A 27,577-nucleotide genomic window follows, 5' to 3' on the forward strand; every position below is an offset into this window, starting at 1 on the left:
CCGCTCGCTGCTAGCGCAGTTTCTAATTGTGAGGAATGATAAATTCAACTTCCTCACAAACTGAAAAAGTTTGGCTCTATCCCTAGTACAAGGGGTCAAAAAGTTGCATGTACTTCGCAGGCAATTAATGATTCTTGCCTAATTTAGAAACCTCCCGGTGTTCTTGGGTAAGTGCAGACTCCAAATCACTGCCTTTTTGCGGTGCAGATTTTTCTTCAAACCTGAAATCCAAACTGCCTGATTCTGTGCCAGTGAATTGGGCTGCGACTTGGTGTCTGTGGAGAGCGGGGTATGTGTTTGCAGGGCTGGGTGGATGGGTGCTAGAAGAGACTGTAAAATTCAGGATGCGCCGTAGGGATGAACACACCAGACGCTTCCGACTGTGCTGTGAAGGCTGTCTAGCCCTGGGTGACGGTGACACCGTGGAAATGAGACAATTTTGCATGTACAGATGTCTGGGGAGTGCTCTGCGCTCTTCTGGCACCGTGCTTGCAAAAGATGGGAGTTTGCATGGGAGCGGGGGTAGAGGTCTTGCCTACTTCTGGAAAAACAGTGCCCGAGTCCACCGCTGGCTCAGCCGTGCTGGGGGCGGTGGTGGGGGCTGCGTGGCACCTCCAGAGGATTGAAAACTCAGTGTTTCTTCCAGGTCAATCCGGTTTTCCCAGCAGTGCTGCCAGAGTTCCTGCCTTCCCCCTCTGCCCAAACCCTCACTGCCAATTCCCAGAGCTTTTCCTACGAAATACAGCTAAATAGGTAGGGTGGGAATAAGCGACTGCTGAATCGCTGGCCAGATGTCTGTGCCGAGGTGCCTGCCTGCCAGTGCCCTGTTACCTGCCTTTCTCCTGCCTCTGTCTCTTCCAGGCATGCTTGGAATAACTCTGCTTCCCTGCAATCCCTGTGCATGACCTCCCAGCCCGAGGGCTAATTTCTGCTTGCTTCCTCCTCCTTCCCTCCCCAGGCTAAACCAGCCCCCTCCATGCCAGCCCAGGTCCTTTCGTGGGTCCCCTGGCTTCCATGTCATAATCTCTGGGGCTGTATCTAGCTGTGCTGCTCCTTCTTCTTGTGCCACGTTACTGGAGGGGTTAGAATAAAGGTGCTTGGAAACTTGGAGGGTGATATTTTTTTTAATTCTCCCAGTTGTACTGAATTTGAGAGCTGCTCTGCACAGTAACGGGTGTAGGTCAGTCATTGAAGCTTGGGTCTATTGTTGATGAAGAGATGTGATTTATATTGACTTCTCCCTCAGACAGATGGACAAGTCTCTCTTTTAAAGGAACGTACTGCCTTTTTGTGAAAGAAAATGTAGTGTATGTAATATGAAACTCCAAGGAAATTTCAGGCCAGTTCTTAGCTCCGATTCCAAACTGATGTTCCTTCGATGTTGCCATGACTGCGACAGAGTGACTCATCCTGTTATGGTTAGCAATTTGCTTGTCTTACAAAGTCACCGGGGAAATAATTTTTCCATATCTATACGTACCAAGGCTGTAAGGTTTGCTCTAGCAAACAAGACAAATAATATTTCCTGGTAATAGGAGCAGCCAACTGGAAAATGAGACCAATAGGTTCTATTTTTAGTTCCATCATTAACCTTGGACATTTTCTTTAACTTAGCTGGAGCTCTCCTTAGCTGTCTGTAAAGCAGAAAAAGTTATAAATACAGGAGATGGTTTTAGTAAGTAATTAAAATTCTGATGTTTAAAGTGGTTCAGAAGTGTAAAACGTTCGTAACACCTTCCAATACTGCTTAAGGAAAGTCCTAGCGTGCAGATACAGGTGGTTAGGTGAATGCATGTGAGCTGGGTATAGCAAACGCTCTCAAGAGGCAGGTAATCTTCCCTAGGAAGGACAGTCAGTCTCATAATTTTTATTAAGAATTCCCTCTTTCCCTCCCTGCTCCCCGTAGTTGGGGCAATTTTCCATAGCTACACCCAGCACCATTAGTTGAATCCCAGAACTGCAGATCTTGGCGTTATTAAAGTGGTAACGAGTCAGCTGGGTGATCATCAGCTCTTGTTGTACTTTGGACAAATGGAAGCGTTTTAGATCCTGTTTGAGATTCCAGGATAAGGAGGAGGCTGAGCGCTCGCCTGCCGTCGCGAGCTGCCCTCGTTCCACCGTTGCTCGCTGGTGGCAGCGGTCGTGCTGCATCGGTGCTCTCGGTGAAGCGGGTATGGACGATCGTGTCCACTATTGGTGCAAATAAGAGAAACTTTGAAGAAGTTGATCTTGGATCACTGAGGAGATGGTTGATGTGACATCTTTAAGAACTTGCAGTTATGGCTATGGGACAGAAATTGCTCAAGTAACTCTGTTTAGCTCTTACTGCTTGTGCCACTGTAAGTTGCTACCTGTTTGCTCTTCTCCCTTCCTCCTCCAGACATTTAAAAAATACTGGCGCTTAGTAAAGGTGTGGAGTTTCATAGCCTAGGGCAATTTATTTATTTTTTTTTTAAAGCAGGATATATAAATGATTCTGATGGGCATGCTGACCTGTTTTGATGCTTACACGTCTTTTATTTGAAAGATGCGTCCTGAAGTGCTTGTTCTTATGGGAACAGTGTGTCTGTCTGTCCAAAATCCAAGGTGGCCATTTGCTGCTGCTTGTTAAGAGTTTGGAGAACTTTTGTTGTTGCGGTTTTTGGGTTTTTTTATGTCCTCCCAAAGATTAGAGTTATTTTGACCTTGAATTATTTGTCTGGGGGAGAGTATCTAATGATTGCTCTATTAATTCTTAATGCATTTAAATATCTCTCTTCCTTATGTGCAAGTGTTTTACCAAATAGCTTTTCAGAATAAATGGTGCATTTTCCAAGTCTGTCACTCCTTGGTATTGCAATTATTAGTCTTCTGCTACGCCACTTGTTGGGAATTATTGATTGTTAATGCTGGAGATAAGCTTGTCAGTTTTCAGCTATGCTTGCCTGTTTGAATACTGGTTTATAGGGATGTAAGTCCTGTTGGAAAAAAAAAAAAAGCTGGGAAAAAAAAATCTGTCCTTTCAAAGGTACCACGCAAACATGATTTGAGGGGGAAAGCGATTTCTTAGATACTTTGTTCTGATTCTGCAGGTGTTTAGAGCATGTATTTATCTCTTTTATTCAAGATGTCTTAAATTGGTTACTGTAAACATTGACTAATTTCCAAGGGGTCGGGTGGAAGCAGGATTGGGGGGGATCTGTTTGAGTACAGACTTGAACCTTTTTGAGCCTTTAGTACCTCCGGAAGGTGGAGGTGTGCAACAGCCACCGAACAGGAGAGCGACTTAGAGGTGCAAGCATGCTGCAGAGAGAAAAGAGGAGATGTGAAAATGCAGTTTGACATGTTTCCCAAAATAATTGGATTTTTTTCTTTCATTCCCAACGCAAGTTAAATGCTGCCTTTTTTTGGTTTTGTTTTGTTTTCTTGTTTTTCCAGATTAGAGTAAAATAAGGTAAGAGATTATCAAGACAAATGATCAGTCACCATCCGTTACAGCCAGGAAAGAAGCTGTGGTTATAAAACCTTGTCTCTGTATGCTTCAACTTGAGATGACATCTTACAAAAGTTTGAAAGTATCCATTTAGATGCACTATTTTTACTACATTCTGCCTGAATGTTTGTTTCTTTTCTCTTTCTTTCTCTCCCATTGCTAGGTTGTGACTAGACTTATTCACTTGCTGGGCGAGAAGATTCTTGGCAGTCTGCAGCAGGGAGGTAAGACTCATTCCTGGACTACTCCCATTGATGCTGGTGCTTCCTTGGAGCTAGATTTATATCGTTAAATCTGGAAACAGAAAGCGCATACTTGAGAATTCATCGCTAAATATTTTAGTTGTTGACACAAATGAATGGTGATTTTATTACATATATGTGTACAAATTTTTTTTTTTGGCAGAGCATGGTTAATTAAGTGTGGGAATGGTATGATTTGCAAATGAGATAGAAAAGTACTGCTGCATATGTGCAGTGAAATTTGAAATTTCTTGCAAGAGAAGAGCTCAAAGGGAGCATTGGTAATAGCAGCTGTAATAGACTTGAATCAGATAGTCATGCTGAGTGGCATCTGCATGTAGACTGACTTAATATGTCTGTATTTGCATTATCTTAATGAATTGTCTAAGAGGGAATGGTCTGCTATGAATTGGTTCTTAAGCTTTGTATATGTGGCAGAGGCAAAATAAAGTGTATTTACTGACTGAAGGGAGTAGGAGGAAATTTTCCAAATTTTCTTGAGCAGCTTTTTAGAAGAAAACAGATGCACGTTAACTACTGAGGGTGTTGTGGGGTTCTTTCCTGTTGCAGGTTGTTTGGGTTTTGTTTGGTTGGGGTTTTTTGATTACTTTTGTTGCTGTTTTGTGGTATTCCAAGGAGACTGAAAATGAGGTAGCCAACTCTCATGTTTTGGAGCAGTCTTGGAGTGAATCTCAAAGTCTGCTCTTTCTTTACATGCTCAGCTTTTACACAATCAGTTGTGTGCGAATCTCTAGTGATAATTGTGCTTAAACTTTTATGCATGCTGAAGTGCCTCTGTGGTCTAGGGCAGAGTCTGCACTGCTTGGGAAATAGGGCAATATGCGATCTGGAGAAAATGGGAGGAAAATTAGTGACAGTAGTAGGAGTTCAATCAGAGAATCACCATTGAAGTTCAGAGGCGGGAAGGAGTAGTGGAGATGAAGGAGTTGAGCAGTGCTGTGTGACTTGTTTGAACCTACAAATATCTTCTTGAAGGTTGCCAAAAAGAGTGGAAAAACTATTTCATGTTCTGTGCAGAGCTATTTTAGAAGACTTGAAATGAATAACTCAATCGCTGAATATATTTGAAAAAAGTTTATCTGATATTTCTTTATGTCCTGCAGCGTACTGTCGATCTTGCATATAGACTTTGAATGAGTTTTCATATGGTATATCAAGTACTTCCATATGTCCATCTCAAGAATTCATCTTAATGGTGCATCTTAGTCCTTTGCTGGCTGAAATGAGACAAGCAGGATGTTAAATCCTAACTTAGATGACAATAACTTTATTGTGTACTTAGAGCTGAGTTGATAGGCGTTAGCAGCAAAGTAAGGTTGTCTGAGAAGGCTTAGTTAAAGAGAAGAGAAACAGTGTCAAAATAAAAAGAACAGTTTGTAGAACACCCTTATCATTGATCTTTTCCTGTTCTAAGCTATCTAGGAAGATCTTAATTTTTGTCACATGCTTCTGTCAAAAAATGCTTTCCTCTGCCCATACTCTTCATTCTTGCTCAGCTTACTATATTATATCAGAGATACTGCCACAGTTACTTTGCAGCTACTTCAGAGGTTCCATATTTTATTTTAATAATCCTAAGCACATATCTGTAAATCTCCACGTTTTCCCATCTGGGAGAGGAGTGAAAATAGGTGGAGACACACATTCCCTATAGGAACTCTGTTGAAATCAGGTATTTGAATAGTGAATGTTAATTTTTGGAATATTTTGATACTGACAACAGGTTTTGGGGTTTTGTTAGTTAAGCTAATTCCTCTTGTGGGCTAAATCAATGCCTGTTCAAAGTTGTGGCTGTTCAAAGTGATTCAGAGTGCCTTTTTATCTTTTTCTTAACAGGTCAGGCAAATGGACATTGTATTTAACCTGTTCCTGATATCCAGATATTTTTAACCTTGCCTGACTTCTACCCACACGTGCTATGTCAGCAGTCAAAAATGATGGAAATTGATCTTCATCCTCTTACGAATGAAATATATGGGAACTCTTTCCTTTTATGTCATATGGATGATGTTACATTTATCTTAGGTTAAGCAATTCAGTGACACTTCCCTTCCTGCCTGACAGTTGAAAACAATGAAATGACACCTAACTTTCTGGGTTGGCTGATAGCAAGTTTTTTCTTTTTGAACAGGTCATCCTCTTGGATTGCACAGCTCGAGTAGCAAGTGGGATGCCGGAAATCCTGCCAGCAATCTCTCCACAGTAGCAATTATGCCGGTGTCTGAAGAGGTGCCACTTACAGCTTTTACTCTGGAGCTCAAGCATGCTCTCAGTGCTGTAGGTAAGAAGTGTTTACATGTTACTGCATCAAGGGAAATAAATGCTTCTTATCTTTTTAGAGAGGTATGGCCAGGTACCTGTCATTAGTCAAAGGTGGATTCATGCTGCATTAGGGGGGTAGTGGTACAGCAGTGCTCAGGATCAGCCTTTTTCATGACCTCTTGCTTCCCTGTTCCCATCCATAACGTGCATTTAATTTTAGTGGAAAACTTTGTGGCCTGAATGACTCAGAAATATTAGCCAATCTGTCTGGCCTCTCACCTTGGCTGCTGTCAGCACTCCTAAGGCCGCGGGCACTGCAGTGGACAAATCCTACTCCAGTGCCGGGGTGCAGGTCCCCATGGTGCCTGTCTGAGAGTCTGATCCTCTCTCTCCGGTGTGTGAGTTTTTCAGGCTTCCTCAATTGTACAGCTTCATCCAGCAAAGGATTTCTTATGCAGTTTTCTTTTGTTGAGGTAGCACAGTGAGTGGTAAGCATAAGACTTGATGGAAGAGGCATGTGGAGGAGATCCAGGTTGGCACTGGAAGTCCAAACTTAAGTCTTAAATCATTGTGCCATTTGTTGCCAGCTTGTTTGTCTGTTTGTGCTCACAAAGCCATGTATTCAGCTCACAGTTAAGTCATTAATTGCTTTATCTATTGGTGAAGTTGTGTGTGCAAGTTCTAGTTGCTCACAAAACCATATATTCAATTCACAATTCAGTTCACGCTCAGTACTACAATTTGACATTTCCTGAACATCATCGTCTAATCCTCGTATGCTATCACAGATCTCTTGAGTAAATCTCCTGTAGTCCTTTGAATTGTTAGTCTGCTATCTCACAGCTTATTATTTTGAAAAGTACAGGTTACATGATGCTTGAGATATAACCACTTACATTTATTGGTTATTTCCTTTTTGACCTTAAAGGTATCTGGAGCTGGCCCTTATTATTCTGCTTTAAAAATCTAGGTGAGCCGGCACAGGAAAAAGCTGTTGATGCTTGAACTCTTTCACCTTTTGAAGTATGAATTTGTATGCGGCTTATGGTGGAGTTATGTTACAGTGAGCACTAATTTGTGGGTGTTGGAAGATTCCTCTTATTTTGAGATAGCAGAAAAATTTTACATCCATAACAGAGCACAGATCTCAGCCGTAGCTATATTGCTAATGGGTACTTCTTATGGATTGCTGCCAGCTTGTTTTGATGTGTGACAGCACTAGGAGCCTGTAAATAAAACAAACAAGACCTTAAGTACCTAGATGGACTATTCAGAATAAAAATAGCCATTCTAGTCGAAAGCAACTAGAACGTAACAAAGGAGGGGGTTTGTTATGATCACTTGGCCTTTCTTTGTTCACCCTTCTTTTTTCTTTTCTTTTCCTAAACTGATGTCTGTGTAGTGCTTGGCAGCTATAGATGGTACTATACAACCTTGGCATCTGAAGTTCTTGCCAAAGTGGAGCAGACGGCTGCAGTGGGAAGAGGAAAGTGTTGTGTGAAAACACAGCTAGCCATATGGTCCAAAACACAGCTGGTAGACCAGGCTCTCTGGCCTTGATAGCCTCTGTTGGTCGGGTCAGCCTATTGCTTATTCAGCCCCACACGCTTGGAGACAGTGGTTAACCCTCAGCCAGGGCTTTACTGTGCGTGTTTACGCACTGTACAGTGCTGAGGGTTTTTTCGTGCAGGCTGTATTTTTTTATATTTTTCTTTTTTTAGCAGAAGCAGCATTCTCTTTTTTTTTTTTTTTTTTTTGGTAGCTTTTGTATTTTCTCCTTTGTACTGTGGCTATAAATTGTTTGGGTATTCCTTATTGGTGCGGGACGACAAAGTGCTCTGAGCGATGTGGCAGATGGTGCGTTGCTATGAGGAAAAGGGCTGGGTTTTGGAATGATTTTTCTTCTGGCTTTTTACATCAAAAAGTGAAATGAGTAGTAAAGTCAGCATTGTGAAGCAAAATTTCGGTTTGTTTTTAGATTAACTCGGTATTCACCTGACCATTAGAACCGGGTCCATTTTACATGTGGGGAAAGGGAAGCGCTCTGTGGAAAGGTTTGCAGTGGGGCTTGGCGAGCAGCTGGTGTCTTGGAGCTTGGAGCCTCTGCCACCCGAGCGCTGGCCGCTTCTGCCTTTCAGATTGGCTAACTGGCACCTGGGGTCTGGGTGTGACCTGCGATTAGACCTTAGACGTATTTATGGAAATGAGAGGTGTTATTTAACATGCTTGAGAAGGCTTAATGGGGAATCTTTCTCTTAAGGAAGTCTCTTTCAGTGCGTATGTTCCTAATTTTGAAAATAAGGGGTTTCGCTGTGTAGATTTGCTACTATTAGCATATTTTTGTTTATCCTTTTGGTTTTTGTAGAACAAACTTTTTGTTTAATTGTAAATTGTAATCAGATGTTGCCACTTCACGCTTAATATTTGAACCATATTGTTTCATTGCTCTGGGCTTGAAATATGTTCCAGAGCAGTGGAGGGTAGCTGCAGTATGTGTGGTGAAAGCAGTTGTGTTTAGCTTTCTTCTACAACTTAATGTATTATTTTAGAAAATTCCTTACTCTTCCTGTTAATATTAACTTAGATGAATATTGCAGTGATGTCTTGAATCCCCTTGCTGCAGGCTGGAGACGAGGATAGAAGAAATCAGCAGGCTGCAGGCAGGAATAGCGAGAGCGCTGCAGGGATGGTACCGAGGCACGGCGCCGGGGTGATGGGCCTCTGCAGTTCTTGGAGGAGCCTGCCCTCGCTGCAGCCTGCCCCGCGTCCCGGGGAGGGCGGTCGGGATGCAGACTGGCTTGTAACACAACCTGCAAAATCAGATCAGAGGGTGGTTTTTCTTTTCCTGGAACTGGCATTAGAAGGCTATTGGCAGTGCTAGGAGTTGGAGCTGGTTGCAGGTTAATCTATTTAACAGGCTTTTTTTTTGGTAATTTTTAACTGCTTCCATTTTATTAAAGGAGTATAAAAATAATGACAAATAGAATATCTCAGTCTGGTAGTAGAAGCTTCATAACACCATGAATTAATATACTGTCCACAAGAACTGGAAAAGTATTCGGAATACCTCCCCCCCCCCAAAACACTTTTGCCTGTAATGAGGCAGGAGTTACTGGTTTGTTTGATTGATTCTGTTTAATTATATTTTTTTGAAATTTCTTTTTTTTTTTCTTCTTTTTTTTTAATTTGCGATGGGAACACCTCGCGTGACCAGGCTGCTCTCCATACTGGGCTTTCTGGGCCCCAGAGCGTGCTGGCCGGGCTGGCCCGGTTATGCTGCATTCTGCATGCAGGGAGCATCAACACGTGGTACCACTCACAGCTATATCCAACCAATTTGTGCTGGTGTCTTTGACATTTGGTGTTTCTGTTGTTTATGATAATTCAGATGTTGTTTCTGGGCAGTGTGATTGTGTCCCAATTAAATACTGAGGGATGTTCATGTTTCCATGGCATTTGTTCTGTTAAAAGCTGGACGGTGAAGCAGTTACTTGGTATCTGGCGGCAATAGCTCTACAGGAATCTGTCTTCATCCTGAGGCAGGTATAAATGTAAAATATGATCAGAGCATTGAGGAGAGAGCAGGAAAGTCCTGCGTGGTGAACTGGAGGCTGCATCACTGCTTCCTCACTCCGTTTGCTTGTATGCTTCAGTGTAAAAGCCCTTTCTTTGAATCTTGGTCTTTGGGTCTCCAAAGAAAAGGATGTAGAACATAAAAATTCTAAAAAGCAGGGACAGAATTTTCCACTTCTGAACTGGAGTGACATCAAGGTGAGCAAGTTTCACTGCTGTGCAAAGTTTCAGGTTAGGATAACCATGCCGATGAATTCTGGTCAAGGTCTGTGATGTCTTTTTTTATCATTAATATTTTTTCTCCTTAATCCTGGTAGAGCTGAGAATATCTCTTATCAAAAAGTCTATCTTATCTTCTGCAGTATTCAGACTTTAGAAAAGTATTTGCCTCACTATTTTTTTTTCTTTTACTGAGACTAGCTAAATGATACCACATGGCTGTGCAAATTCTGATTATATGTGGGAGCCTTCTGATCGTATACGGTTTCAAACTGAAGTAGAGAGGGATTCAAATCCAACATATGTGTCTCGCTCCTTCCTTTCTGCCCTTTAAATATAAGCTTTCTTTTTATTTCTAAAAATGTATAATGTATTGGAAAACTCACTGAAATATCTTTACTAATAATTTATTGCAGTTTTTAATTGTAGTTCTGCCTGAATTTCCCTTCTTTACACACAGATTAGATTTAAATGGTAAGTGTTTAATGTGGTGCCTGCACCCTGGCACAACTTGGTATTTTTTGCTGGGCAAGATCTTCTGACACTGGGACATCAAACTCGTTTATCAGTTCTGTCTCTGACACATAATTTTGTAGACTTTTATTAGGCCAAATATAAATTATCATTTAATTCCAGACAAGTAAGGTTGCTGTGCTAAAATTTTTCCACAGTGCATTTTGGACATATCTTTTTGTGCGAGTATTTTTTCCAGGTGAGGTGGATTTGCAACCATTTGTAACCATCAGCGATCAGTTCTCGATCTCTGGACTTCTGATTTCTCTGGGCAACTTTTTGACCATGTTTTATTATACTTAGAACTAGGATATCTGTATTCCCACTCCTGCAGATCTCATGAAATTGGTGTTATGTGGAAAAAAACTTACCAAAGTGAGTACCACACTCATCTTTGGAAAGAAAGGAAGTGTTGTATGTCTCGTGTGATGCTTGTGTCGCCTTACTGGGGCAGGATTTGAGCTTCGAAGCCTTGCTGAAGGGCGCTCTCAACCCTTTTTTTGAGTGCCTTTTACTCTTAAAAGATAAAATGAACTAAACCTCTGATATTTGCCAGCATTTTTTTCTCCTCACTTCTCTTTCACGGAATTGTAGTTCTGTACTGAAAAACAGACAACTCTGGAGTACCAATTTGGATGCTCCATGAGGTTTCCCAGTGAATCATGATCCTCTGTGCCTGGGGGTGAGAATGCTGCCGTGCCATTTTCTCACCTGAAGCGCATAAAAACCAGGACTCAGAATCCCAGAACCCAGTTCTGAGTTTGCTGAAAGAAAAATCCCCCAGGGGCTATTAAAAGCCAGCCGCCTCTGGCTTGAGAAATTCATGAACAGCGAATTGCTGGAGGCTCGGAGAATGTCATTAAGTTTTCCTTGCTCTAATACTCTTCCCCAGCCATCTGCTGCTGGTCACAGTCAGAGAGGCACTGTTGGGCTTAGATAAATATTTAATGTTCCCTCATATCACCTCTCCTATGTTCTTAACTTTGAGCTGTTCACCCTGTGTCTAATCCTACTGGAAGAGAACAGTCCCTGAAGGGTGCAGGCAGCTGCTGGAGGATGGAGGGATGTTTTCATGATGCCAGCCGCAGCTGTAATTGCCTGCGAGGCTGATGTCGGGGCTGGAGAGAGAGTCACTAGATGATGGCATGTAACTATGATAGCGCGTGTTGAGGATGCGGTAACACATAATCTTGGACATTCCTGCCTGCTGGTGTGGCTGTTTGAGGGGTATGTACTTGAGAATGGTTTTGTTTTTTTTTAATTACTTCGTTGCTCTCAGCAGTTTAGTTTTAAATAACGCTTTCGGTCATTCTGTTTTATGCACTTGAGAACGCATATGTTGGTATTCTTGATCACATTAATGGAGGGTTATTTAGTGGTTGATTAATTGGAAGCTTGCTAGAAATTGGAAGTGTAGAGCAGATGGTGGTTGTTTCTGAAGCAAAACAGAGTTGGTTCAGTCGGAAGCATCGCCATGTTCTGTGCTGGGGATGAATAAGGGTCTGGACGTCTTCGCCCCGTGCTGCTGGTGTGCAGAGGGGATGCTGGGCAGACTCCTCCTGAGCCGGCCCAGCTGTGTGTCTGTCTGTACGCACGTGTTTGTGTCATATACTGTGAACTGCTTTTTTCCCCAAATATAAAAGTGAGGTGAGTGGACATGATTTCTGAAGTGTCCCCAGGGCTCTTCTGATGCTTGATGGGGATGTTCCCATTCAAGGTATCTGTGGGTGAAGTAGCCATCACCTTAACTAACATAAAGATACACCCCAGCTCTACAAAGTCTGCCTCTCGCCTTGTATAAAAGGTGTTCTGGCTGGCTGGGTTTAAAGGTTTCCCCTTAGGGCATGTGCCCCCAGTGCATCAGATCAGTGCGGTGCACTCCCAGGCTCCTTTGCTGATGTTCTTGGATCTCGGTGACCGGGTGCAGGGAGGTAACGGGGAAATGCAGAGGTGGAGCGCTCTGTTCCCTCCTCGTCGTTAGTCTCTCCTACTTGACGTTTTTATTGTATTCCTCAGCTCATTTTACATTCCTGGCTGTTCGTCTTTGCCTACTAAACTTCCACCACTGTCATAAAGCTTTGTAAGTCGCATATCCTGGAAGAATATTTGGTCTACATATCACTTCTATTTTTCTGAGAACTTTGACATGTTAACGAACACAAATGATAACTCTGCTGTTGAATGCTTTTTCAAAATTTACCTGCCCTCTCTCCCTTGCTGTCTTCATAGCATGCGGTGTCATGAGTATTTCTTCTGGGAGACCTCTCTCAATCCCATTACCTCATCCAGAGTTGTGCTAGCCCAACTGTTTGTGAGGGTGAATGGTCAACCAGGTCAAAGTATCTACCAATGTTAAAAATTGAGTGGTAAAAACCCCCGCAAGCATTGGGTCTGTTCCCTGCAAACAGACAGCTCAATGAGCACAAACGGAGGAGCAGCACAAAAGCGGGAGTGAAGGGCAGGTTAAACTGGTTCAAGTCTTGAAAGGCTTATGAATGAATTCCCTCTGCTTTGGACTTGTTGCTTTCGTAGGAACCAACTACCATAAACTTTATTGGAGGATGAGGAAATTAATTTCTACTCTCAAGTCATCCTCCTTTCTGTGCTTTCTTACCAGCTTTTACTTTTTGTCTTTTGGTCTCCAGTTATATTTTTTTGTCCATTTTTGTTTGCTCTTCCTTCATCATCAGTGTAACAAAGAGCAAAAGTTATTTGGATGTTTGAAAATACAAGATGAAAAATCATACTTCTGAGGTTTTTTCCAAGTCTAACACTAAAGTATGTTAGAACAGAGTGAAGTCTTTGCAGGAGGAATCGAGCATTGTGGGGGAAATGAGGTGGCCCTGAAGGTCAGGATGGCAGCTCCAGATGCTGTACTTGTGGGTTTTGCTTTTTGAGCATGTGAGTGAGACACTGCGATCTTTTACCATGTTGTTCATTCATGGTTCCTTGCTTTCTACTAAACACATTAAGCCATGCTGCTTTATTAACGCCTTGAGAGACCTCACATAATTAAGTGCTTCGTTATTTTGTACATAAATTTCAGTTCTTTTATTAATGAAAAAATGAAGGATTACATTATGAAAACATTAACACAAAGCAACTGCTCTTTCATGTTTTGTAAATGTGCATTTGTGTCTCAATATGAGACAGATAATCTTTTCTTTAGGTATGAGGTTAATGCCTTAAGTTTTCTTTTCTTTGCTTTTTTGTATTTAGCTGCAGTTTTTCTGCAACCTCCACCACATATGGCATGTATTGCTGCTGATGAAATGGCATTGTTAATAAGAAAAATAGACTGAAGTGCCTGCAAGAAACTTTATACGCACCAAAGTTTGTCTCAGATACAATGTTGTTGCCAGATGTGCGCGTATGTCTGTCTTGGTAGGGGAAGCAGCGTGGATCGGGCTGTGCCCTGCAGATTTGGGAGTCTCTTTCTACTTGGGGTTGGTAGTGGTATAGTTTCTTGTTGGCATGTTGAATTAGTAGTAGTACTACTATAGAGAGCTTTAGGATTCATCTGGGGAGTTGGTTCAGTGCAGGATGAACAAATTATGTATTTCAATAGGCCAGTGAAATAGCTTTTTTCTTTGGAACCAGATTCCTGGGCTTTCTATGGTTGGGAAAGGTACATGATACTCTGTTGTGTTTGTGAAAATGCAGCTGCAGTAGAAACTGTCATCCTACGTGACACTGAGGAGTGAGATAAAAGCAAGCTTGTAGGTTGGGACTAATGCAGTAACAGAGCTCTGGGAATACGGAGAATGGGAAGATGTTATCATAGAGAAGTGTGAAAATCGTTGTGAAGACTTTGTGCCAGCTCTTTCTTCTAAGACAACTCTCATCCATCATGATCTTCAAAGCAAATTCACGGAACTGCATTTGTTATAGCTACGTTTTCTCAGTACAGTTTGCCAGGAGCTGAATGGCAGGTGTCCACATGTGAAACTTTTTTGTTCTTCTAGGTCCTGCTTTGCTGCTCACCAGTGATAACATCAAACAGCGACTTGGTTCTGCTGCGCTGGATAGGTACCTGCCCTCATTATTATTTACGAAAAAAAATCAGAAAGATACTGTGCTGGTCTTACAAATATACAGTGTTTGGGAACAAAATCCTGTGTTCTAACATATATTGTGCTTTCTGATCAAGGTGTTTGAGACAACAGTGTTTCAAGAGTATTTGGTTCAAATGTGGGTGTGTTTTCCATAGTTACTTTCTCACTTGTGCAATTGGAAAGGCTGAGTTGCTCCAAGTGGGTATTGTGTACTCATTCTTAGGGGTGGCATGGAGTCTTATTGAAGTTAGCATCACTGCATTCTCTTTCCTCTGTGTATATATCTAATGGTATAAATAATGGAGACATAAAGAAAGCATGAGCCTGGAAATGTGGGCAGATAAGGTTCCTAGACTGGACGAGCGAGAGATGCAGGTCTCTGATGCCCTTCACATTTTGTGCTTGACATGTAAGATTTCTCTCTACTCTGTCAGGAGCTGTGATATAAAACCATTTGAATTTGGTTTTTTTCTTTTCTGTCCCCAGTATCCATGAATACCGACTAACTAGCTGGCTGGGACAGCAGGAGGATATTCACCGTATTGTACTTTACCAGGCAGACAGCACCCTTACTCCCTGGACTCAACGCTGCATCCGGCAGGCTGACTGCATCTTAATCGTCGGACTGGGAGACCAGGAGCCTACTGTTGGAGAGGTGTGGAAAAAGCTCATTCCCATATTTGAAGTGTTAACAGTCCGGATCAAAGAAGGTTGTTTCATACATATGAATTTTCCTGGGTTTAATACCCACTGAAGCATAAATAATCAAATAGTCCTGAGACATGTGCGTTATAAATAGAAAAAGAATTGAATGAGGATCCTCTAAAATGGCAAGTAGTATTTCCAGCTAGGTTGTTCTCCTCTGAAGAGTCATTTTGGCCAATGGTAAATCAAAAGCCAAATTGCTTTGAAGCAATACGGTTATTGCGTTTCTGTCCAGAATTTCTTTGCGGGATCTCCAAATGGAGGGATAAAAATCTTTTCTGCCTGGATGGAATTCACGGTGTGTGCCTAGGAAAAACTAGGTATAAATTGTATTGCACAAATACTTTAATGTATTTTATTACAGATTATAAGCTGTATTTTTTTCTCCTTTATTATCTATTTTTATTTTTGATATTTTATTACCAAAGTTTGTTGACTAGGCAAGGTCAACAAGAAATTCTGCAAGAAATTGAAAAACGAGGTCATAAGTGGGTTTTTTTAGGATTGTGAAGTGCTAAGTATGACCTCCAAAGAGCCTGGGACTGTTACCATCTGCAACGTTCTTGTGTGTCACTCTGTTGGTTCTTCATACTGTATGTGGGAGGCAGGAAGCACAGTAAAGGCAAGTCTGCATCAGTTGCCTAAAACAACAAAAAAATAAAAGTAAGGAATGCAAGGAGGAAAAAGTGGTCTGATTGGAAGTGAAAGAACAAACCATGCTGAACATTTGTAGGCTTAAGTATGACTTGGGAAGCAATCTCATTTTGCATGAACAGTATGTGTCTGTGCTGGGCCTTTAATGGTCTATGTTTTAGGTTAAAAGCATTCATTTTTAAGTAGTCAGGTTTGAATCCTTGTCTGATTTTAGAGTTCTTACACATCATGTAAGCCCACAGCTAACAGCGTAGTTGTCTAAATCAGTTTTGTTTGAGGGTTCTTAATGTGCATAGCTGTCTGCAGATCAGATAGGAATAGGGGTCAGATGTGTATATATGTGTGTGTGTATGTATTTCACAATACAGTATTCTGTTAAACCGATACTGGAGCAGTAAATATCTGGCACACCCATTCCCTTTGGTGTGTATAATGTGCTGTAGCTGGAGAGGATGCTGGAGAACACTGCGGTCCGAGCCCAGAAGCAACTTGTCCTGCTCCATAAGGAGGATGGGCCTCTCCCTTCCCGAACTGTGGAATGGCTCAACATGCGGAGCTGGTGTTCTGCTCATCTTCATCTCCACTGTCCACGCAGAGTCTTTTCCAAAAGAAGCCTGCCCAAGCTGGTAAGAGATTCCTGCTTTGGTGGCTGGTCCCTTAGCTGTAGTACCTTACTTGTAATCCATGTATCAAAGGTAATCTGATATAACGTTATTACGTGATAGTCTGATGGCCAACTGACTGTTACACAGGGTTCTCTTAAATCTGTTTGGCCTCAATTTAGTATAGGAGACACAGGGATAAGGGGTTTATATCTTCCTGCGTATTGGGCTTATATCTTCCTGCGTGCTTGGTTTGGCTGAAGACAGTAAATACTATCTCAGGGTCATATTGATAGGTGTGTACATGTGGTAGGGTCCTTTTCATTGGGAGGATCCCCATGCTTGTGAAACTCATGCTAAAGGCAAAGCAGAGGCAGACTTGGGATGCTTCCCAGTAACTTCAAATCCTTGTCAAGAAAAAGAAATAGCTACAAAGAAAATACTGTACTACGATGAAATTCTCCCAGCTACTGTGAAAGCATGAGAGATGCTAGATGACTAGAACTGTTCGGATAGTTCATTAACCCTCTTTTCATTTGAAGAACAGCTATCCACTTTTTAACAGTATGTTGTTGTTGGCTGGTAGTGTAGACTCTACCCTGCCTTTAGAATGACCATCTTCTACCTCTCTTCTGCAGATAGAGATGTACGAACGTGTATTCCAGAAACCACCAGACCGTCACTCTGACTTTTCTCGCCTGGCTCGTGTTCTGACTGGAAATGCCATTGCACTGGTCCTTGGGGGCGGAGGAGCAAGGTAGGTGGCTTATCCTGGACACGCTGGTGCCTTGCCACCAGATCCTAGAGCACCGCTGTCACTGGGCTGCGACAGATTGTTCAGAATAACAGGCACCCTGTAGAATCAGCACTGCTCTGTAAGCAGCATTTGGGGGAGTTACTGAGGAGCTGCTTTTGTTACACAAACTTAGCCTGCTGTGTGGATTTGTTCTTGGATTTCTGCAGAAGGAACATGAGTGTTTGTGACCTCTTGAGACTTCTCATAAGTTGGGCTTAATACCAGGAGATGACCAGGGCATTAAGTATGACTCCTCTTTCTTTTGTTGGCCTACACTATGGATTTTTTTCCCCTATGGATTCTTATATTAGAAAATGGCTCACAATATTTCAAAGGCCCCGAAAGCTCTTCAAAGTTTGAGCAGCAAGAGGAATTATGTCCTGTAATGGGCAAATGTTCTCTTTATAATTGCCCAAAACCCCAGGTACCTATACACTTCTGACAGCCTTATTTTACAGAAGGATTGTATTTTGCAGACACAAGGACAAGGTGTTTGCTGAACACTATTAGAATTCTATCTGAATTCCTGGTGAGCTTTGGAAATAAATTATTACTGATATTTTTCTTTGGAATGACTTTTTGCTTTGAGAGCTTTATGTTGAGACAGACATAGAATTTAGTAGCCCTTTGTCTCAAGAGAGCGCTGGCTTCGTTGTCTTCATCACCATGTTCTTGAAGGCCTTCTTTAAAACAGTGCTTTGATGCTTTGAAATACTGCTCTCAAAAAAAAAAAATTTTGCACATAGTCTGTCTATTTAAATCCATGGAAATATCACATTTTTGTCTTTGGGCCAGTGCACGCTTTGGGCGGAGTATTTGCTACGGTAAAGGTTAGAGCTCCTTTGTGACAGCTTGTTCTGATTAGTCACTTGATGCTGAGACAACCACTGCTTTGGCTGTTTCTTTGAGTGTCTGCAAAGATGCCTTTATCCTTCTTGCTTTCACAGTTTCCTCACCTAAGATGATTTCTGTATTTCATTTCTGAGATAAGCACTGTCCGGTGGAGACACAAAGTAAAGCAGAGGAGGGGAGCTTCTACTTAACCTGGGTATCTCAGGAGGCTTCTAATCGACTGATGCAAAGCACTCAGGGCTTTTTTTTCTTTTTTTTTTTCTTTTTTTTTTTTTTTTGTTACAAGCTATCCGATATCTCTACTGAAGCCTGTGTCATGCTAAAATATGTGCACTTCTATATTTCTGGCAGCACATTTTGCTCATTCCCTTCCTTTCTTCCTTCTGTAAACACTGCTGTAATTTTTGCCAAAATTTTTTTTTTTTTTTTTTTTTTTTTTGTTCTACTACTAAACTTGCAAGCTACCACCTGCTGGTTTTCGAGAGCAGAGGTAAGAAAGAGCAGGATTATTGAGCCTGTTTAGTCCTGTGTTGTCGTCCTCTGCAAATCTGAACCGCTGCACTGCTACGGTGTTGACTTCAGGATTTCTGGATGCGCACCACCCATTCAGCAATGTGATCGTGTCTCATTAGCCATTAATTTGCTTATTTCTGCATCCATGCAATATGGAGAACTTTAAGAGGATTAAATGGCAGAATGGATAAATACGATAATTTCTTCTTTCTCTGAAACCCTGTTTATGTCATGATCTAAAAATGCTTTCCCGAAGGGGCTCAGGCTGGCATGTGGATGGTGTCAGCATTGTGCTTCCAGTGGAAAGGTGCTTGTATGCTATTTCTGTAACTGAATTGTCATCTAAATTCTGGTTAGGCGAAAGATTGGGATTTTTTAAAAAATGGTTTTTGAAGTGAGAATATAATTAAGACTCTGGGGAAAGCATGAAGTTACTCTGAACTCTGTAAAAAAAAAAAAAAAAATCTGCCTTTGGAAGGTTCACAGGTCAGAGTAAGTTCTTAGGTCCCTATCTCTACTAACAAGGGAACTTCAAGAGGTTATGCACTAGGTACTTAAAATCATCCTGTGATTAAAGCCCATTCCGGCTAAAAACATCTTTATGGGTCGCTGCGCAGACTCCTGATAGTTAGCGTAGCCTTGGGATTATATACTACACAAAGCAACCTCCTACCTTGTTCTAGAAGCATGAATCATAGTGGTCACAAAAACCAGAGCGAGCTAATAGTTACAGGGTGCTGGCTGGTGGTTATTTCTGTTAAAGCTATTGTGTTCCGTGACTCCAGTAATATCAATTATTTAGTTGTTATTTTGGGAATGTTTGTCTGGCTTCCCAGTGACAGTTAGTTTGGAGGTTTTACCAGAGCAGCTTCCTAGTAATTATCTTTGTGGTTTGTCATGACAAAAGGCACATAGGAACTAAAGGTTTTCTTTCTCTTGTGAGTATAAAAATAAAACAAATTGAAGTGATACAGTTCTAAAATTATAGTGTTTTGCTTTTGTTAAGTGCTAACTTAATTTCAGTTAGAAACACTGTGGAGTTTGAGGGAAGGAAAGGGGATTTGCGTTTAGAAAAATAATACCTTTGAAATGTAGTTGCAAGAATAATAACACATCAAACCCTGCAACAAAGGCATAAACCCTCCCGTAAATCATTTTCATGACCTTTAGCCGTCCCACATACAGCCCACCCTTTCTTTGGTTTTCTATAGTTGTCTTAGCAAAGCTGTTTGAAAACTAAACTTTATGGGGAGTAAATAATTAATACAGAAGTATCTGGGAATCCCTAGGGCTTCAGAAAAAAAACAGGTCGTGCTGTTTCAGAAGACTGACTTAAGCAAAATTGTGATGACAAGCTTTGTTGTTGATTATAATGTCATTATTCTAGGAGTGAATTTGGTCCAACGTGCCTATTCCACAGAGGCGTAATAGGAAAATACAAAGCGTTAGGCCTGTTCCAGTTTGGTTATTTTGATGAGAAGCTGTATTTGCAGTAACGCGCACGATACAAATACGTGATGTGCATAAGATATGCTTGTTGGGAAGGAAAGAGCTATTGTTAAAAGAAGTTACTTGCCTTTTTTGGATGTGCTATCTAAAATAAGGCATAATAATCAGCTGCATGTTCGTGCTGGGAACGAATGGATGTGGTGCCAGAGACCTTTACCAGCTGGTACTTGTGGAGTCTGCACGTCCTGCCCCATCCGTGCCACGTGGTGCACGGGTGGATGGGGCTCTGCAGCACACTGTTCCTTTCCCTTCTCTCCGCTGCCCTTTCCTTCAGGCACAGCATTTAAGCCTCCCCTGAGGAGCTGCTGTTGAAGGATATTTGTAGATATTTCATCAGGGCATCTTTCTTTTCTCTTTTTTCCATTTAGTTTTCTCCTCTAACTTATTATTTCACCTCAGCTCTTGGTATGTCAGGTAGTTTTTTTTCCACAGCACTTTCTTGCTGACTCTAAGGATTTGACTCAGACTCATGCCTTTTCATTTTGGGCAGTTGGCCTGTTTCATCAACTTGTTCTTTCTGCCTTTTCTTTTTTATTTTCAGCTCTGGTCCTCTGAAAAGGGAGGATAAAAGCAGCAGCGTAGGAGAAGCAAGTTTTGCCTTCCTTGTTACGGAGATACTTGTGTCTGATGAACACGCTTGTTGCTGTGTCTGTCTGTGCTCCAGAAGCCTGTGCCTCGTGCAGGGTGCTCACACTCCATGCTTTCAGAGAAGGCCAAACGTGCAGGTCCGTCTCCCCCTGGCCACTTATTGGCTGCTGCGCTGAGCCTGACTTGGGTCTCTGTGCTCCTTAAAGCCTGGCTTTTCTGATTTGATGGCTTTACCCAATGATGAAAAGACTAGAAGAGTGCCCAAGAGGCAGATCTCATAATTATGCTGCTCTCAGGAGATCACATTTGCCTTCTGCACCCTCAGTGTTTGACTCCAAGACCACTGATTGTATGAAGAATAAAACAAGGAGGCTTTACTATCGCTGCATCCAACGTGTTTGGCTGCAACTCCAGTTCGTCCAGGCAAGTCTGAGTAAAAACCTGCTTATCAGTCTTGCTTACCTTCTCTGCCACCGAACGCTGATCCCTTGGCACTGCTGTTCATCCAGAAGGCACAAAGACAAAATTTGTTTGTGCTTAGTCTGCACTGGGACAAAGACTTGCAGCTTATGAGTCATCCTTAGCATAGTCAGGTTGGGCAAAACTGCCTTCTGCAGCTGAAAGGAACCAAGGGATGTACAGGTCAGGTTGTCTTATACACACGAGTCAAGCAAGGAGTAGGTAGGGCATGCCCACACCCACCTTGGGATGTGGTGGATGCACATGTGCATCTCCCAGTGCAGGTACAAGGAACTTCCATTTGAAGGCTGGGCCCAATGTTGGCAGCACGTCAAGGGGTTCCCAGCTGTCACTGTGCCTCTTTGTGTTTCTGAGCAATCACGGTAGAGAAGGATTGATGAAAAGCTCCTGACATAATGTAAGGAAAAACTTGAAACAGTCATTTTGAGAACTTTAGAAGATCATATTCCTTTTCTGAATGTTGATGTGTGCTTTTAGCATGCAAGTTTGGCTAGGAGGTGAGGAGCTGTTGCATATGAACAACCCTGTCGTGCTTCCCCTGCTCCATCTTGTTTAAAAAGGAAGTGAATTTGGGTATTGATGACCTGCTTATCCATGTAAAATACTTGAAGGCGAGTATATGCTGTGCTGTATTCCTACTATACTGTAGGATACAGTATCCTATGATACTGTATTCCTACTATAGTGTCTTTGCACGTTGCTGTCCTCTGGGGCAGAGCGCCTTCTGGGGAGCTCCTGACTGCTTTTAGCTGACAAAGGGACGTGTTGCTGATGTTCCATGGCCTGTAACAAAGTACTTTAATTACAGTCTCAGCAATTAAGTGGTATCAGAGTTGGCATTAAGTGCAGAGGCTGAATCTGCAGTATGCTTATGTGAGGAGTCAGAAATGATTAATGAAGAGGCTAGTATGTTTTGGGTTTTGTTTTGTTTGTCTGTCTGGTTTGTTATTTTAACTTGGAGAGAAGCCTTAAAATGCACAAAAACCTTGTGGTCTCATCCCGTGTGAGGGCAGGCTGATTCTTATTTCTTTTTCCCATGATAACTGAGGACAGTAGGTGTTTTATGGTTACCAAAACATCTACTTTGTTATTTAGTTGCTTGATGGATTTTAATTGGATTTTGCTATCTTAACTCTGAGAAACCTTCACTTCTTCATTGCATGATGCAGGTCTTCGGTGTTTGGCAAGAGCATACACTGCAGGCAGCAGAAATTCTGCTTTCATCTCCTGTGAAATTCTCATCAGCTTTTTCTGAGAGAAGCTATGAAGTCACTGTTTCCTTTCCCTTGCTTGAATTGGTTAAGTTGACAAGCTGCCAAAATTAATGAACGTGCAAATACTCAGCAGCATAACATGGTAATGTAACAGTTGGACTTATTGGGGCAATGTGCTGCAAGGAAGTGATGTTAGAAGTAAAACCTCTTCTTTTTGGGGGCTGTTAGCTCTACCAAAGACCAAGGTCAAACAGCAACACAGGAAGGTCTGGTTTCCAGCACTGCCGCTGTGCAGAACACTGGGAGCTGTAGCTGTGCAAGTTCTCTAGCGACTGCGATCCCTTCTGGACTGTCATCTTTTGCTCCATGGTCCACAAAAGCAGAGAGAAGCATGTCTGTTCCCTGAAAATAGGGAAGACTGCACAGAAAATGTCTAAGCTTAGTGAGTCTTCTAGGGTGTAATAAAAGTGAAGGCTCCTAGGTCAGGACCAAGGTTTGCACGCCATGGGGTGGAACAGGCTGGCTGGTAGTGCAGTGGTGGAGCTGACATCTCATACCCCAGCCTACAATGTGTGATGAGACATCTGAGGAATAAAAAGCTGGAATTTGAGGTGGAAACTATGTTCCAATGACAAAGTGCTGTCCTCGGGACGGACAGTTTGCTCACAGGACTCGGACAACGCATTTTCCATGCTATAGCTTCCTTTCCTGCAGTGCAGGTGATAGCAGCGTCGTAGTTATGAAACCCTGATGTTCAGTCTTGGACAATAACAGAATCTCCTGGGGAGACTGCGTGAAGTTTTATGGTGCAGGTGCTTCGGATACAGTTCCAGCAGTTAAGGAAGATTAATTCTTATTCCTCAGCTAAGATGGATAAGATATGAGGCTTTTTACTCCTATCAGTGGGAGAAGTGTGTGCGTGTGGACGTTGTCTTAAAACTACCACTGCGGAGCTGCAGTACTTGAAGTGGAGGTGGTGGGCTCGTAAGATCAATTACTGTGCCTTAAATACAGGGTAGTAACTGGAAGCGTGAAGAGAGTTGCTTTTTTAAACTATTAAACTTGACCACAAGCACCTAGATGATGTGCTGTTGCAAGAATGTGTAGGGGGAAGTGGTGGGGGGAGAGGGAAGGAATTTGGTGCCTGAATTCAGAAGCTCCCTCCAGAGGCATGCACTGTCGTAAAGAACAGAGCAGTGTTTTTCCCTATGGGATTCTAAACATACTCAATATAGAGATTACAGAAGGGATGAAAGAAAATCCCATGGGAATTTCCTGGACTCTTGATGTTCCTCACATATGTCGGAACACAGTAAATGCTTTTCATCTCCTTTGCTGGGTTCAAAACTTTATGGAGACTGAGTCTAATGAGGGGCACCCCAAGGTACGAGGCATAGGGATCTATGGAGCCCAAGTGTGCTGGTATTACCAGTTCCTTGTGCTGGAGAATAACAGTACTGCTCATCTTGAACTTGCTTAATAATGTCATCTTCATGCTTCCATTCCTATCTAGATCGTATATAATCTATTTACCCTTTTTCTTTTTCCACCTGCCACGTCTCTGTTGGTCTGTAAGTCTCCGTTTTCCCTTTCTGACACATCCAAGCTGTAAGATTACCCAGTTTCTTTGCACCCTTTTCGTTCTGCTGTCATTCCTGCTTGTCTTCTTTACACCTGCCCTTTTGTTCCTTTCCCAGTCTTTGCTTTCCAGTCCTCTCTCAGAGGACCTATCGTAAAAAATGGAGTTTGCCAACTGCTTCTACCATACTGGAGGGCTGTCTTTATTTGTCAACTTAACAGGAATGCACTTGGCTTTGAAATAATTCTCAGATCATGCAGTGAGCTTCAGGACTGCACTGCGTTTTGCAAATAGATTATTGACAGCAAAGTTTAAGGTTGCTCTCAGTGGTTTACAATGGGGTACAGGTACCCCCTTTGTTTTTTATCTCTATCTCATAATGCTTAAAATTCACAATAAACAGAGGGCTGACAGCTTGAAAAATATGTAAAAATTAGATTCTGATTCTTTGAAGTATTCAAAAAACGTAGCCTGATACAATACTTGTTCTGAAGTAAATTATGAAACAAAATTCTTGCTAAAACCATTTTTCTTCCTTCTGTCCTTGGCTAGGATAGTTCTGAAAGAGTAACAACAGCCTTTCTGAGATGCTTGTGGTGTCATGAGTTACTGCAGCTATTGAGGGTTAAATCACTGAAGCGAGGAATGGGCAGTCAGGATTTCACTTCGCTGGTGTTCAGCTCCTGATGTCGCATGGGCTTGAGCAAATGGCTTAAACACTGATAACTTGTGTTCTCCTTTGGTAAAACGAGGCGTTTGCCAGCTCAGCTTTGGCGTTTGTGCAGGTCACCCTTTATAAACTGCTCTGAAGCACTTAGATGGAAGAGAATTATAGACTGTTACCACTAGGAATTGTTTGGGGGTTTAGGAGGGTATTGTTATCTCTAAATGTATATGGATTTATGCTCTCATCTCATGGGTTGGATGTGTCTGGGGAATTTGCTTGAAACCTTACATCCAGCCCAATTATTATGATAAAATTAACTCTTTATTCCAGTGTGCAGTGGCTGAGGAATAACCAGGCTGCTGATAACCCTGTTTGTGTTGTCTGGGTACAGTGCCAAGACATGGTCAACATTTTTGCAGGGGCTGCTGAGATTTGAGAGTATCCTTGCCTGTTCTGGGCAGCAAAGAGCCCACACAAGCAAACCTTGTAGTCCCTAGCCAATTCTGGGCAGCGCCAGCTCAGACGTCTTCTCCCACAGTGCAGAGACGCTGTAGGAGAGGAGCTCTGATGGAAGCCACCAGGTTCCTGAGTAGCTGCTTCTGAAACGGAGTCTGTAGGATGGGCCAGGTCCTAATCAGCTGAGGGGTGTGCATTTGGTTTCCTGGTATCGTGGAAAAGTTAACTGCTGGATGTGGTGATGTGTGATCTTGTAGAGCTAATGTGGGTCCAGCACTGTCCTCAGGCAGGTGAGCAACCTTGGTGGTGTGGAGAGCGGCGGTCAGCGGTGCTGGGCTCTGCTTGGGTTTGCTGAGATCCGCGAGATCTCCAGCTTGGTGTCTGGCAGTCCCGCACGGAGCCAGTCTGGCACAGATTGGGTCCTTCTGCACTCAGGTGACACCATTTCCTAATTTCTACTTATGCAAGATAAGAGTGAGGATTTTTTGCAATTCTTGTGTTTTCTTTTTCTCTTCCCCTGATGCAGTCAGGCAACGTCCATGAAATTCATGTGTCATTTCCGATTGCTTGCTCGAGATACTGAGATGGCATGTAAGGACTCTGCTTTCCTTTTCTGTAGCAAGACAGGTCTTGAAGAATACGCACTGCTAAAAGGATCCCATTCCTCATCCTGATATTGCTGTAAAGGATGTCAGGAAATGGAATGGAAATATGAAAGAAACTTGAAAAATGCTTCTTCCCTTCTTTTAAATGGAAGACTGAAGCTTACCGTCCAGCATCTGCATTCTGTCAGTGGCCAATAACGGCTCATGAAGCAAGATTTCTGCAGTATGGAAGTATCACAATGATATGAAAAAGACTGAATCTGCTTTGTGTCATGGAAAAAAAAAAACTGAATACTTGAAATATCCTTCCTCCAGTTCCCTTCCTTCAAAATAATCCCTTGGTACACCAGGCCAAACCTGTCTTTTGACATTTGGAAGGGCAGAAAGTTGGCAGCCCCGAGGTTAATCCTCGTGACCTTTGCATTCATCAGCCTGTAGTCTTCACCCTCCTTCACGTACGCTTAGCTTGCTGCTGTGGTAGGTGCATTTCAGAGGAAGGGAAGCTATTGGATCACCTGAAATATGTTTTTGTGTGTGTAGATAAATATCTGTATCTCAGTGCACAGTGGAGTTGTAGTTTTTCTTTATTATATCCCTTTTTGAAGCTCAGATTGATGTATGAGGGCTTCAGAGCTTGTAATCATTCATATAGGTGTTTGGAGAAGTGGTCTGTGACCTGCGTGTTTGTACTCTGTCATGAGTAGAGCATCCATTGCCACATGCAGATAAAGCAGACTGAAATCTGAATTCCAGCGTCAGCCACGCAGTCAGGCTCCTGGATTCCCAATGTCTTTCAAAAAGCAGATATGATTTCAGGGCAATATCCAGGAGCTAAAATAACAGAGAAGAGTCTAAACTCTTTATCCTTAAAGACAAAATTACACCTTTGACTTGATGTTTTAGTTTTGGTGCTGTTTTATAGAGACTGAAGGAGAAAGATAAGGAATGTGGGCTCTTCCTTGGAAAAGATGATGATAACTTATGTTTGGATACCTAATTTGAGTCTTACCCAGGTCAGCCCTAGAGTATATTGTTTGAACAAACGAAACCTAAGTCCTAAAAATAAAACGGTGAGTTCTGAGTATTTGCTTTTGTTGAGAAAACCTCATGAGACATGGCTGTGAACTCGTACTGAAGGCTTCAGACTTTCTGTTTGCAAATGGTTGGTAATAGACTGCAGCGTAATTGCTCCTAAGAGGCTTTGCTTTGATTTCTTCAGGGACGGACCATCTTGTGTATCGCCCGAGAGCTCAGCCATATTAATCTGATGTGTGTTTATGCATCCATTCAAAATTCTGCCTCAAAGTGCAGTTCTCTTAGACATGCAGAGCTGTGTGGCTGTTACCAGATCTGAACGCTAATTGCTTGGTGAGTTGTGTAATAGTTGGGTCATCACATCCACATAAAAGCCATGTTCATATGGCTTGGCACCCACGTAATGCTTAATGATCTGATTTTTCTTTTTCCCATCTGTAGCATCTATGTAATTGCTCATTTGCTCCCATTTGCCATGGAGGTTGAAGATTTTAATGGCTTCTATTAAATCCTCCAAGCAGCGGGAGCTTGGGAGCCATCTACTTCAAAGTTATGACTTAAAAAAAATAAAAATTAATTGCAAGTGGTTTATTTGGACTGTCCTGTCCTGATCGCCAGTCTTCAAACCACCAAACTCATTTATTCATAGCAGTACTTTGATATACAGATGAAATTAAACGAGGAGATGGTGGAGTTGTGGTTTAACTTGTTACTAGTTTTGCATTCTTCTCAGCTGAAAAAACGTGTGCTGTGTTACAGAGCTGCAAGTTTGAGGGAACGCTTTCCATGTAGCAGTTGTAATGCTCTGTTGGCAAGTCCACATGCTTTCAGGAAGACAGTAAGGCTCTTGCATTGCTGTGATTTTTAGGAATCTCTGTCTAACCTTATCTGGGCAATGAGCTTTCCTGTTAAGAAAGAGGAGATTGGAGAAGTTGTAAGTAAAATCACAGCTAAATTCTTTAAAA

General features: G+C 42.2%; 1 protein-coding gene across 2 annotated transcripts in view; it reads left to right on the top strand.

The window, feature by feature from the left end:
• Positions 1–27,577, top strand: part of PNPLA7 (patatin like domain 7, lysophospholipase) — a 125,165-nt gene that overhangs the window by 56,527 nt on the left and 41,061 nt on the right. For both annotated transcript variants that reach the window (XM_075519829.1, XM_075519830.1), the window contains exons 20-25: positions 3,636–3,696; positions 5,867–6,016; positions 14,268–14,331; positions 14,844–15,012; positions 16,160–16,342; positions 16,957–17,075. In XM_075519829.1, the coding sequence (XP_075375944.1) occupies positions 3,636–3,696; positions 5,867–6,016; positions 14,268–14,331; positions 14,844–15,012; positions 16,160–16,342; positions 16,957–17,075 (746 nt within the window). The remainder of the gene's footprint in view (positions 1–3,635; positions 3,697–5,866; positions 6,017–14,267; positions 14,332–14,843; positions 15,013–16,159; positions 16,343–16,956; positions 17,076–27,577) is intronic.

Source organism: Mycteria americana, chromosome 17 (assembly GCF_035582795.1).
Source record: "Mycteria americana isolate JAX WOST 10 ecotype Jacksonville Zoo and Gardens chromosome 17, USCA_MyAme_1.0, whole genome shotgun sequence".
In the NCBI taxonomy this organism is placed as follows: domain Eukaryota; kingdom Metazoa; phylum Chordata; class Aves; order Ciconiiformes; family Ciconiidae; genus Mycteria; species Mycteria americana.